The sequence below is a fragment of the Eublepharis macularius genome, chromosome 2, assembly GCF_028583425.1.
Source record: "Eublepharis macularius isolate TG4126 chromosome 2, MPM_Emac_v1.0, whole genome shotgun sequence".
Taxonomy (NCBI): domain Eukaryota; kingdom Metazoa; phylum Chordata; class Lepidosauria; order Squamata; family Eublepharidae; genus Eublepharis; species Eublepharis macularius.
Genome location: NC_072791.1, coordinates 78881556 through 78894297, shown reverse-complemented (window position 1 = coordinate 78894297; position 12742 = coordinate 78881556). Strand labels below are relative to the sequence as shown.

The window sequence follows — 12742 nt, the reverse complement described above, 5'->3', positions numbered from 1 at the left end:
CCCTGCTCGCATGATGGTGAACAGGACCGTGTTGCCCTCGTTTTACAGGGCTGCCAGGGACCACATGAAGGCACATGCTGTTGTGCTTTCCCAGGGATGAGCTTGCGATCAGGAGTGTACCTCTTTTGGGGCACCTTTGCCCTGTGCAAAAGTGCCCCTAGGAAAGAATTTTAAATGTTCTCGGCATAGAGAACAATGGAGAGTGACTGGCCAGCTTGCTCTGGGTGTTCTGGGGAATTCTGGGGCATGTGTGTTTGGTTCTGTTGGGCTCTTGGGGGGTAGATTGTAAGTGGGACTGTGGCTGTGGCCATTGGCAGCCACAATCCATGTGTTTCCACTGTGTGGGACTCTTCTCCACAGTAGAAAGAAATGGTGTGGTGGGGGGAACCACCTTTGGGGGGCCATGAAATGGCCCCGCAAAGCCCAACCTCCCCGAAACTTGGAGAGCATGAGAAGACAGGTAGGAGCAGGTCCCCTGAAAATGTGGTCATTTTGCTTGCAAAATGCCACCCCAAGCCACCTAGAAAGACCCCTTGTTTTTCCCCATAGGAAATAATGGAGAGTGGAGGAGGATAGGAGCACCTTCTTTGGGGGGCCATAACATGGCCCTCCGAAGTCCAATCGTTCTGAAACTTGAGGGGGGGGGTTAGAGGAGAGTTAGGAGAAGGTCCCCACAAACTTTGGTAAGATTCAAAAACAAAAGCCCCCCCCAAGCCCCTGGAAAGCTGGGAGCAGCATCCCCCAAAGAAAATATTGGCCAAATCTTTCCAAATCACATCGAAGCTGTTAAACAGGTGATTTCCAAAGTGCCTTGCCACTTCAGAAATGGCTTGGTCTCAAATCTTTTTCCTGCTTCAGAAATACCGAAGCGGGAAACTCAAATCTTTCTGGCACTGCACACCACTAATTTAGATGGGATTCTAATTAAAGATTTAGAGAAGTTTAATTTGATCAAAATAACAGCACGTACTTGCACTGTTAATCTTCTATTATATTAACCTCAGCTAAGTGATAATAATGGGTCCTCTATGGAAGGGCATTGTATCCTGAAGTATTCCAAATGTTTATTTCAGATAGTCCTGAATTATGTGCAGGACAGACAGCTTAACCGCTAAAAGCACCGAGGAAGGAAGGATACTTACGGCAGTTTTCTTCATCTGAGCCATCCTTGCAATCTGTATCACCATCACAGAACCAGTGTTCAGCTATACAGCTGCCATCGCTGCAGCGGAACTCTTTGTCTGAACACTTTCTCATATCTGCAAAACAGAGCAAGAGATAGCTCAACTGAAAGGTCACACACTCTACTTTCTCAGGAATCAGACTGCATTTGTGCAATTTATCTATCAATCTGAGAGAAGCTTAGCATCCCCAAACACACAAATAAGCACATTGTACAAACAAACCATGAATTGCTTGCTTCCTCTTCTTAATACTAGGTTCTATATTTAAAAATTGGAATGATCAGGAATTTTAAATAAATGTAGTATAATGTAAAACATTAAAGTTCCAGCGAAGTGATGACATCACAATGTGATTTTGCTTGGAAAAACATATAGCCCCAGCTGTAAAGCAAGGGATTTTAGAAAAAAGCTAAATGGTATGCCCTGAATTCCTCAATCCAGCAAGCCAACAGCGTAGCCCTGATTTAAGAGTTGGTTGGCCTAGCAAAAGTCTCAAACTTATTTTAAGTAGGCCTAAGCACTTAATATTTATCTTTGTTCTGGGTCCATACAGTAAGCCAAAATAACTAACCAACTGCCTGCAAGTATCTTGAATATATACCACCACTGGATTAAAGCCCATGAAAGCACTTTTAAACATAATCTGTTAAAATGACTGTTCTATAGAATTTGGCAGTACAACTGCCTAGTAACACAATTAGGCTACTAACCACATTGCTCATCACTGTTGTCCCCACAGTCGTTGTCACCATCACAATGCCACAGACTACGTATGCAGTATCCATTCTGACATGAGAATTCATCCTCCTCACATTCCCGTGGTGCTAAGAGTTAAAGGCAAGCAGGAAAGAAGTCAAACATAATGTGGGGTTTTGTTTATTCAGTACTACTCTCTGTGCCACTCAACATCCTTTGAATACCTCCTCCTTCAAATATGGCGCACACTCATGTTGTGAGAGTTCAACATCAAGAGAGAAGCAGTAAAAGAATTCCTAAGGGCTTATGGAAGTATATCTTTTCCACAAAGAACAAGGATGCCAATAGCTCACAGGAGACCATCTGATGTCCTTAGTCAGGAGTCAGGGACTACAACACAGTAATTACAAGAATTGCTAATAACTATTGTAGTGTTTAATCACATAAAACACAACAGGATTCAGCAACGCTGAGAATATAGTAGTAGTGCTACAAGATAATAATGTTGTATGTAAGACTTGTGATGAGGCAACTTACGGCAGTCTTGCTCATCAGAATCATCTTCACAGTCATTGTCTCCATCGCAGACCCATGAACGACGGATACACTTGCCATTGTCACAGTGAAAATCCAATGGGGAGCAAGTGGGCAACACTGAAATACAAAAAAGAGAGGCTAACCCTCGCATGTTTCAATCAACTACGTTTATTTTTGCAATCCTGCACATTTATACCAAAACCATTAGTGACAATAAATAAGTTCTTGCACATTACAAAGTTACTAAAAAGCAATAAAGACAAGCCCAGGATATTTGCAACTAGGCAGTGCTACTCGACTGAGAGTTATCCTCATCTTCTCCCAAAAGGTGCTGGCTTTAATGCTTAACTTGGTTCTTCCTAAGTAAAGTTTCTACCCTTGAAGAGACATGAATGTGACTCCCTACAGTCTTATGCTAAGACAACAGCTAATTTCCCTTTCTTATTAATTTTGATTTCCCCATCTTATTGCTCCCAATATTAAAGACTAAACATTATTGATATTTATCAGTATAGTGATTATTGGAAGTCATATTAACAAGACAGATGTCCTGCCTGCCTGATTGCTGGAGCGACTGTAATCAGCGCCTGGAATCGGGATGCCAGGTGGCAGGTCCCCTATAGCGGGGAAGATGCTCCAGCCACAAGACTCTACAGCATCATCACAATGCACTAAATCTTCTCCCACCCACCCCATGTCACTGCTCAAATATTCCTCCAATCATAGCATGAAGAATGAATCCGGCTACCTCAGACAGGTGGCTTTATATACATTAAGGCAAGATTTGGGTCTATTATGAATAGGGAACTCAGTTTAATATAAAAAGTTATTATAAAAGTTCAAAGTTCATTATATGTGATCCCCTGCCCTCATTTACAAAGTGGTAATCTGTCAGGTCTGACTATGTTCCTTGTATGATCTAACCAAAGAGACTCCATTTTTATCCTGTCAGTGTTTTAAACTCTTCTTTTGCAGGTGACAAGCAGTCCAGTAACAGTTATCTCAAAGAAGGGGAATGTTATGACTACTGCCTTTCCAGCCATGGGAAAGTTTCACTCTCTCAGCTTCAAGCCGTTTGTTTTGAGAACTATGGGGGGAGGATGGGACTTGCTGGGCTTTGCTATTCTGTACCTTAACTTTTGCCTGTCATTAGTAACAATACCCGTGTACCAGCCAAGATATTGCATCTTGGTCAGTGGACTATAATGGTTGTTTATATTCAGTAAAATCTTTTGAAACCAATGGACTCATGTCTAATTGCAAGAGAGAGGCTGGATTGCAACTTTTAGTAAGCCACAGTCTGACATTTAGTTACGAATCACATCTGTTCCAATGCCTAAACCGGGGCAGACGGATATCAAGGCCGCTCCCAACAGGGACCCTTTGTTTGATCCTTATACCTCCCCTGGTTCGGAAGGACTGGAACCTCCAAAACCCGTTCAGGGAGGAACGGAGTCCAGACGTACTGCGCTGATTACCCTCGCACCTGATAGAGCTGAAGCTAGGCCCAAGGCGGCGGCAGAACCTTTGATATCCCTGCCTACGCTGAGGCAGTGGGGCTCGAGGCCGCGAGAGACGAGGGAAAGGGGAGCGAGTGCGGTGTTTACTAAGTCACAAATGGACGGGAAACGAAGTATCAGCTCGATACCAGAGCATCCAAGTAGCCAATCGTGGTATCCCTGGAATCGAGAGGCCGATCAAATTGAGTGGGACCGAAGAGGTTCGGAAAGTACCCAGGTGTGGGAAACCTCCCATCGCGACGTGATGAGTTGGGACTACGCGGAAGTTACCCCGTGGATGGGGCAACGCGAGCCAACTGAACAAAGTTGGATACAACTACAGAGCCGAACTTTGGCGGTCGATGCTGGAATTTCGGCGGTGACCGGATTAGCGAAAGGAATCCTGGCGGGGATATCGGAAACAGAACAAGGTAATGGGGCCCAGGGCATGGGAGAAATTCGTCCTTGGCCTCGGGCGACGGCGTCCTATGCGGAATATATGGAAACTACTCAAGTTCCCAATGAACCTCCTCAGGAGTATGCTGAATCGGTGGGGGCCACGGCGGCCCCAGGATGTGTACAAGTATTAGAGGAGAGACTTTGTAGTATGGAGGAAAGCTTAGCACATGCTGTTCACCTGCTCTCCGTACTTGTTGTCGGAGGATCAGAAGAAGGCTCCTCACAAGGAGAGGGTGACCGCAGCTGAGTTGTAGGCCAAAGTCTGGCTGCCCTGCAGGCCATGATCCCGAGGGAGCAACCGCCAGTACTATTAGACGGTCGGCAACAACTGGTACAGCCACCGGGACAACCTCAGGGGCCAGCAGATGAGAGACCGGAGAAACTTCCCCCTGATGCGCCAGGAGGACCTCCGGAAGGAGAGGAAGAGGCACCGCAAGAGCAGCCCCAAGAACAGCCGCAGGATCAGCCACAAGAGCAGCCACAAGAACAGCTGCAGGAGCTTCCGGTACTTCCAGGAGAATTACCACTACAGCCGCAAGATGGCGGCGGTTGGTACTCCCACCGCCGCCGAGGGGACAGCCGCTTCTCCCACGACTCCCAGCACCTAGACTTCCTCCGCCGCCACGACCAAGAGGTCCACCACAAGGCCCTCCAGCTCCGCAACCGCAGAGACCACAGCCGAGGCCACAAGGTCCTCCAATACCGAGACCCTAAGGGATCCCGCAACCAATGCCCCAGTATCCTCCAATGCAACTGCCTCCGCGCCGACCTGACTGGCAGCCAAGGCAGGAACTGGTACCTGTACCATATTACCCACTCCCAGCACCGGTCGCCAGACCTCAAGAATTACCAATGGGATGGGTAAAACTGGAAGCTACTTTTGATGGAGACCCCTCGAAGTTGGGATTTTTTTTAGTACAAGCACTACAATTTTTCAATCGTTGGGGACATTTGTTCGAAGATGAGGCTAGTCAAATCGAGTATTTGGCATCCCGTTTGCAAGGAAAAGCAGCAGAATGGTATGTAGCCTTGTACGATTTGGGGGCTCCAGAATTAGATTCCCTACAGGGTTTGGTAAATGCGCTCCGAGCGCAATACGAAGACCCATTGGAAGAGAGCAGAGCCTGAACGGAATTACAATCGATCAGGCAAGGTAGCATGTCGGCTAGAGACTATGTTACAAAGTTCCGACAGCTAGCTGCCAAATGCCCAAGGTGTGAGGAATCCACCAAAATAATTTTGTTCAAGCAAGGCATGAATCCCAGACTGTTGGATCGGGCCCTTATGCAAGATAATCCCCCCACACTCTTGGGTTGGATTCAATTAGCTTGTGAAGCGGAGAACCGCATGCAAGAAGTGCGTCTTGTTGAACAACAACAATCGGCTGGGCACCGGCGAACCTCCATAATTGTAAGAGGGGGCAGGGGAGCAGGATATGCAGCTAGAGGAGTGAGAGATGCTAGATGGCAACAAGGACTGTGTCTACATTGTGGCCAAAGCGGTCACTTCGCGGCACAATGTCCACTCCAGCCTGTGCAGAGAACTCCGTTCCCACCAAGGCATCCAGCCCCTGCCACCCTTCCTCAGCTGTCCCGCCCAACGCCCGCTCCGCGAACTTCGAGAGGGAGAGGTACGTTCAGAAGAAATCCTCCCGAAAAAGGATTAGAGCTAGAGGAAGTTATGGACTTTGATCCAACCGCTCTAATCGGTGAAGAAGCACCCGAAAGTCCTAATTCGGGAAACGAGATGGATCTGTCGTGAAAGGACCCAAACGGCAGATCAAAACTCAGTCAGTTCCCATAGTGGATAACTCAGTCAGTTCCCATAGTGGATAGACCTCAAGGGTCCATACTATTCATGCCTGTTACGTTAATTAATCCTGAAAGAAAGACTCATATTCGAGTACAAGTGCTTATCGACTCTGGATGCTCCAGAGATATAATTGCACCAGCTCTAGTGAATGGATTAGTGCTCCCAGTAAAAGAACTTGAAACTCCGGTCATTTTTGAACAAATGGATGGCACTAATATGAATCCAGTAACTACCGAAACAGTACCTGTCATCACAGGCATGGGACAACATTGGGAGACACGATCGTTTGTAATTAGCTCTACAGCGAAGTACCCGTTAATTTTGGGATGCAGATGGTTGAAGGGACCACAACCCAGACATTAATTGGGCAGCTGGAAGCATCATCGTCAAAGGAGATAGCTGCAAAAATCATCGTTGGAACCAAAGTTGGGGTAACAATCCTACCCTCATAGAGCAAGCACTCCTGACCCAGGAGGAAATTAATCAAATACCTAAACAGTACAGAGCCTATTTACAAGCCTTCACCGAAGAAGAGGACGACACTTTACCTCCCCATAGGAGGACAGATTGTGCAAATAATCCCTGGAGCCACATTGCCCAAAGGTAGACTTTATCCAATGAGCCCAAATGAAAGAGAGGAGCTCAGAAAATTCATTGACACTAATCTCCAAAGGGGGTTCATTCGACCTGCAAATAGCCCTCATGCTGCACCAGTATTGTTTGTTAAAAAGAAAGATGGAGGGTTAAGACTGTGCACTGACTTCAGAGGACTTAATGCAGTCTCCTCCACAAACGCCTATCCCATACCTCTCATCAGAGATCTACTCAACGTCGTGGCCCAAGGTAAGATCTTCACAAAATTAGACTTAAAAGATGCTTATTTCCACGTTCGTATAAGAGAGGGGGATGAGTGGAAAACGGCGTTCAATACGCCCTTAGGGCAGTACGAATACTTAGTTATGCCTTTTGGCTTGTCTGGGGCCCCTTTGGTTTTCATGTCCATGATCAATGAAGTACTGCACAAATTTTTGTATAAAGGAGTAGTTGTTTACCTGGATAATGTATTAATTTACTCTGAATCCGAAGAAGAATATGTTCGCCTAGTGCAACAAGTATTAACTACTCTCATGTGTAATAATTTGCCCATCAAATTATCTAAATGTGAATTTCACAAAACTGAACTTACTTACTTGGGATATTGCATCTCAAAAGATGGGTTAAAAATGGATCCGGGCAAGGTGAAAGCCGTTCAAGACTGGCAAACCCCCACAAATCGTAAAGAACTGCAATCCTTTCTGGGGTTTGCCAATTTCTATAGAGAATTTATACAAAACTTTGCCCAAATAACTCTCCCCCTCACTGAACTCTTAAAAACTAAAGACAAAGGGGAGCAAGCTAAAAAAACCAAAAGCAAAATTATTATGGACACCACAATGCCAATTAGCCTTTGATCGGTTAAAGCAGCAATTCATATCCGAACCAGTGCTGCAACACCCCGATGAAAATCGCCCATTCATAGTACAGGTGGACACCAGCGATACCGCGATTGGGGGCGTCCTCCTGCAGCGGGGGACGGACAATATTCTCAAACCTTGTGCATACCTTTCATGTAAATTTTCTGAAGCCGAAAGAAATTGGAACGTTTGGGAAAAGGAAGCTTTTGCTGTAAAAGCGGCGCTCTCCACTTGGAGACATTGGCTGGAAGGGGCCCGCCATCCTTTTGAGGTTTGGACGGATCACAAAAATTTAGAAGCATTACGCAGTCCTCGGAGACTCAATGCCAAACAATTGAGATGGGCAGAATACTTTTCAAAATTCAATTTCACCCTCAAATTCTTGCCCGGCAAAACTAATTTCCTAGCGGATGCCCTCTCACGCATGCCCCAACTCAAAAGCAGGAGGGAGGAGACAATAGACACAATATTTTCGCCTACCCAACTGGGAGGTGTGGTTACTACGCGCAGCCGCACAATACAACCTCCTCACTCAGATCATGGGTGGAGACAAAAACTGAAAAGTGAAGTCGAAAAGGAGGGGGAGAATGTACCCAAAGAGAAATTAATCCAATCTGCACAAGGGGAATGGCTTTGGGGTGATCGATTTTATGTACCAAATAGTTTAAGAAAAGAAGTACTACAACGCTGTCATGATGCCCCAACAGCTGGCCATTACGGATATTTAAAAACTCTTCATTTGATCCAAAGACAATTTTGGTGGCCAGGCATGCGCAAAGACATTTTGCAATATGTAGCTTCGTGTCCCATTTGCCTCAGTGCCAAAACGCGAAAAGGCAAGCCTCCTGGACTTTTACAACCCCTTGAAACTCCAAGTAGACCGTGGGAAATTATTTCTATGGATTTCATCACAGATCTTCCCCTTTCCAAAAATCACACCTGTATTTTGGTCGTAGTGGATCTATTTTCAAAACAAGCCCACTTCGTTCCCTGCACTACTATGCCTTCGGCAAAAAGGTTGGCAGATATTTTTCTGAAATATATTGTAAAGCTTCATTCTTTTCCATCAAAGGTGATATCCGACCGAGGCGGACAATTCGTTGCCAACTTCTGGCGGGAGCTTATGCAACTCATGGGAATTGAACAAGGTTTAAGCTCCGCCCACCATCCGCAAACCGATGGACAGTCGGAAAAAACTAATCAATTATTAGAACAGTTTCTCCGTTGCTACATCAATTTTCAGCAAGACAACTGGATTGATTTATTGCCTCTAGCAGAGTTTTCTTACAACAACAGTGTACATGCATCCACCAGAGAAACACCATTCAAAGTAGTTTATGGCTATCACTTTAAACCATTTCCTTTTGAAGCTCTTCCCCCCGTAACAGCCTCCAATGACGTTTCTGAATGGTGGGGGGAGGCAGCTCAACAATGGACTCTCATTCAACATCTTAACAAAGCTAAACAGGACTATAAGAAATACGCTGATCGCCATCGTGCGGCCGACTGGGAATTACATCCAGGAGATCTTGTTTATTTGTCAACAAAACATTTGAAAGTCACTCAAACCAGCCGTAAATTAGCACTAAAGTATTTGGGACCTTTTCCTGTTCGTAAAATCATCAACAAAGTGACTGTAGCACTTGATTTGCCAAAAAACCTCCGCCACGTCCATCCTACTTTCCACATCAGCTTGTTGAAGAAGGTCCCCCCAGCAAATCAATGGCATACCCGTGCTCCTCCCATTCCAACTTTAAAAGATGACCAAATCCATTACGAAGTGCAACAAATTTTAGACTCTAAAATCAAACGTAATAAGCTGTTTTACCTCATCAGATGGAAGGACTTTGATTCTGGGTTTGATGAGTGGGTGGAGGCTATTCATGTTCATGCTCCTAGATTAGTGAAATCTTTTCACAATCTCTACCCTCTCAAACCTGGGGGAAGGACATTTTAGAGGGGGCAGAAATGTCAGGTCTGACTATGTTCCTTGTATGATCTAACCAAAGAGACTCCATTTTAATCCTGTCAGTGTTTTAAGCTCTTCTTTTGCAGGTGACAAGCAGTCCAGTAACAGTTATCTCAAAGAAGGGGAATGTTATGACTACTGCCTTTCCAGCCATGGGAAAGTTTCACTCTCTCAGCTTCAAGCCGTTTGTTTTGAGAACTATGGGGGGAGGATGGGACTTGCTGGGCTTTGCTATTCTGTACCTTAACTTTTGCCTGCCATTCGTAACAATACGCATGTACCAGCCAAGATATTGTATCTTGGTCAGTGGACTATAATGGTTGTTTATATTCAGTAAAATCTTTTGAAACCAATGGACTCATGTCTAATTGCAAGAGAGAGGCTAGATTGCAACTTTTAGTAAGCCACAGTCTGACAGTAATCTACTCTTTCTAAAGTGCTCCAAGAGTAAGCACTGGAATTCTCAAGGTATGAGTCTTTACACTTCCAAGAACCCAAGTTTCCATTCTCATTGCAAGTATCTCTCAAAGGAACTGGGGGTGGGGGTGGTGTTAGCATGTGTGCAATGCAAATACATTATTTTAAGACTCACAGGAAAACAACTTAAAAGGTGTTCCTTTTACCCCATTGGTATTGTTAAATGTGTCAGAGAGAGGTACTTCAAACACACTTGCTGCAGGTATCAGACTTCTTGATGCTATCTTATTGGGGGTGATAATGAATCAAAGCCCCCCCCCCTCAAATTCCTTCATTTCCCCATCACATTGGGGTTCAGACCAATCATGATCTGAATTAAGCACCCCAATTCACTCAGCACTGAGACATATACAAAATGTCCATATTAATTAACCACATTTACATGAAGCACTATCTGTAAAGGTATAAAGTTAACCCAAAAAGAGTTAGTAGGTATGCATTCTTATTTGGTTGAGTGCTGCCCTTCTTTGTTATCTTTCTGGGAGCCTTTCCCAAGAACTTTCCTTCCTTCTTTTCATGTGGGTTTTTTCCTCCCCAATTCCCTCTTCTTGAGGAATTTTCTCTTTTCTTTGCAACCTTTCTAGGGTATATCAGTTAGCTTCTTGCCTTGTTCGTCTGCTCGTCTTCCTCTCCCCATCCCCCTTCCCAGTTACTGTTCTCGTTGTCTCTTAACTCCTGGTTTCTCTTTAACTTTTAATAACTATCTTTATGGTAATTCCACCTGTTACTTGAACCAATTAAGTAGTTTGAATTTGTGTATATGTGTGTGTATTTTCACTTTTTTTAAAGCATCCAGTGCAACTTCAGTATCCTGCACCAGTTATGCTAAGCTTTCCTTTCTGTAATATATAATCATCACTGGGATAGTTTCACAGAAGGATTATGGATGCAGGCATCCTATCATCATTTCAGGAAAGGTCGTATGGTCTTATTCTTGCACCCACACCCATGTATTTGGGTAAAAAGATATACAACATGAATCCACAAATATCCTTTGATGTACTTCCTGGAATGCATCAAAATTAATGTCCCAGTCATTTTATCATATTTTTATTACTTTTTGCATTATCCATGTTGTATATACTGCTGACCAAACCTCATGTAAGATCTTAAAGACAGTCAAAGGTGATTACATCTGCCTAAGTAAATGGGAACCTGTACTTTTGATTTTCATCATTTTTCATTTAGTGTGGATTGCAGTCATTGCATTCATTATCATTCCTGCTTATGTCTATTTTAAGCTAGTCAACATTTTCTTGATTAAGCCTCAAGGGTTGTCTACGTGGTTTCTTTGAAGTTAGCCAGATGAAGTTAATTCTCCATAGTTCAGAGTGTAACTGTTTCGAGTTATGACATCTCTGTCTATGTTTTAAATGATGGTTCTCGCAGAAATCAGGGATAACCTCTGCCCACTGTACCTTGCTATAGGAAAAAAGATCCTACTTAGCACTCAGTATGTGTTGTGTTTGCACTTTGGACATGCTCAGAGAGACACCTCTAGAGGCCCTGGGGCAAACTAGGATAACATTCTGTCAAGACCCTGGCGCCCCCTGGTGGTGCTGGTGGGTCCGGGCCCGGTGATGGCGGCGGCGGCGGGTCCATCCTGGGTTCCACAGCGGGTGGCTCAGCGGGTTAGAGCCTGAACGCCCCAACGCCCCCCCCGGGGGCTCCTCCTCAGGCCTCAGAATGGGGTTGCTTGCTTGGGTTAGGCTCCCTTGCACTCAGCTTCCCCTCGCTGGCCGTCCCTTTCACAGCAGGGACTGACTCAGCATTCTTCCTCCCTGGCCGAGGGTTGGAGCCCGCCCTAAATAGCCTCTCCACTAAGGCCAGCTCCACCCTCTTTCCCTTGAACCTGCCCCCATGGCCATACTTGCCACCTGGGCCAGGTGCGGCCACACCTTCCCTAGGCTTTCCCTGTCCTGCCCCTCCTTTCCCTGTCCTGCCTCCCACCCCCTAGGCTTTCCCTGTCCTACCCCTCTCCTGACAGGCAGGCAAGCCTGCCTTTCCCTGGTGAGGCTGGGCCCATCCCTTCCCCTATGTCCAACCCTCCCACCTGCTCCGCCCCCTGGCGTGCCTGCAGCCTGACTGGGCGGGGCCAGCCTCAAGGTGCCTGAGCCTGGCCGGGCCGCTGCCTCCCTGGCCCTGCCCGCCCAGCCTTTCCTGAGGCCGCGGCCTCCTGCCGTGGGCTGCCTCGCCTCGCCGGGTGTCGCCGCCGCAGCTGCGCCGCCACACTTCCGCCTCCCCCGCCCCCCCGCGGAGAGGCCGCGGAGGCGGCCACGGCGAGCACCGGCTGCGCCACCACCCTCCCCGGCCCCAGGAGGCCACGGAGGCGGCCACGGCAAGCGCCAGCCACGCCACTGAGCCGTCCGCCGCGCCCCCAGATCCCTCGCCGGCCGCTGCCGGTGCAGGTAAGCCCTCCGGCACCTGGCTGCTGAGGGGGGGAGGGGGTGCGGGCCGGGCAGGCCAAGGGCCCTCAGGACTGGCCCTCGGACACATTCAGGTAACAATCTGGCCATTGAGTTATATAAAAAGCTAAATGAAGTTTAGATTATTATGTTACTTTCAGCAACCTGTTTAGAAATCTCATTAGAAAAATTCAGTGGGTTCTTTGGGACATGGGAGTTAACAGACACAGAGAAACTAGAGTTTTAAGTA

General features: G+C 46.4%; 1 protein-coding gene across 1 annotated transcript in view; it reads right to left on the bottom strand.

The window, feature by feature from the left end:
• The window catches only part of LRP4 (LDL receptor related protein 4), a 157295-nt gene that overhangs the window by 67618 nt on the left and 76935 nt on the right, over nucleotides 1-12742 (bottom strand). The window contains exons 3-5 of the mRNA XM_054970370.1: nucleotides 2418-2534; nucleotides 1895-2008; nucleotides 1143-1259 (exon numbers count right to left, since the gene is read on the bottom strand). Of these exons, the coding sequence (XP_054826345.1) occupies nucleotides 1143-1259; nucleotides 1895-2008; nucleotides 2418-2534 (348 nt within the window). The remainder of the gene's footprint in view (nucleotides 1-1142; nucleotides 1260-1894; nucleotides 2009-2417; nucleotides 2535-12742) is intronic.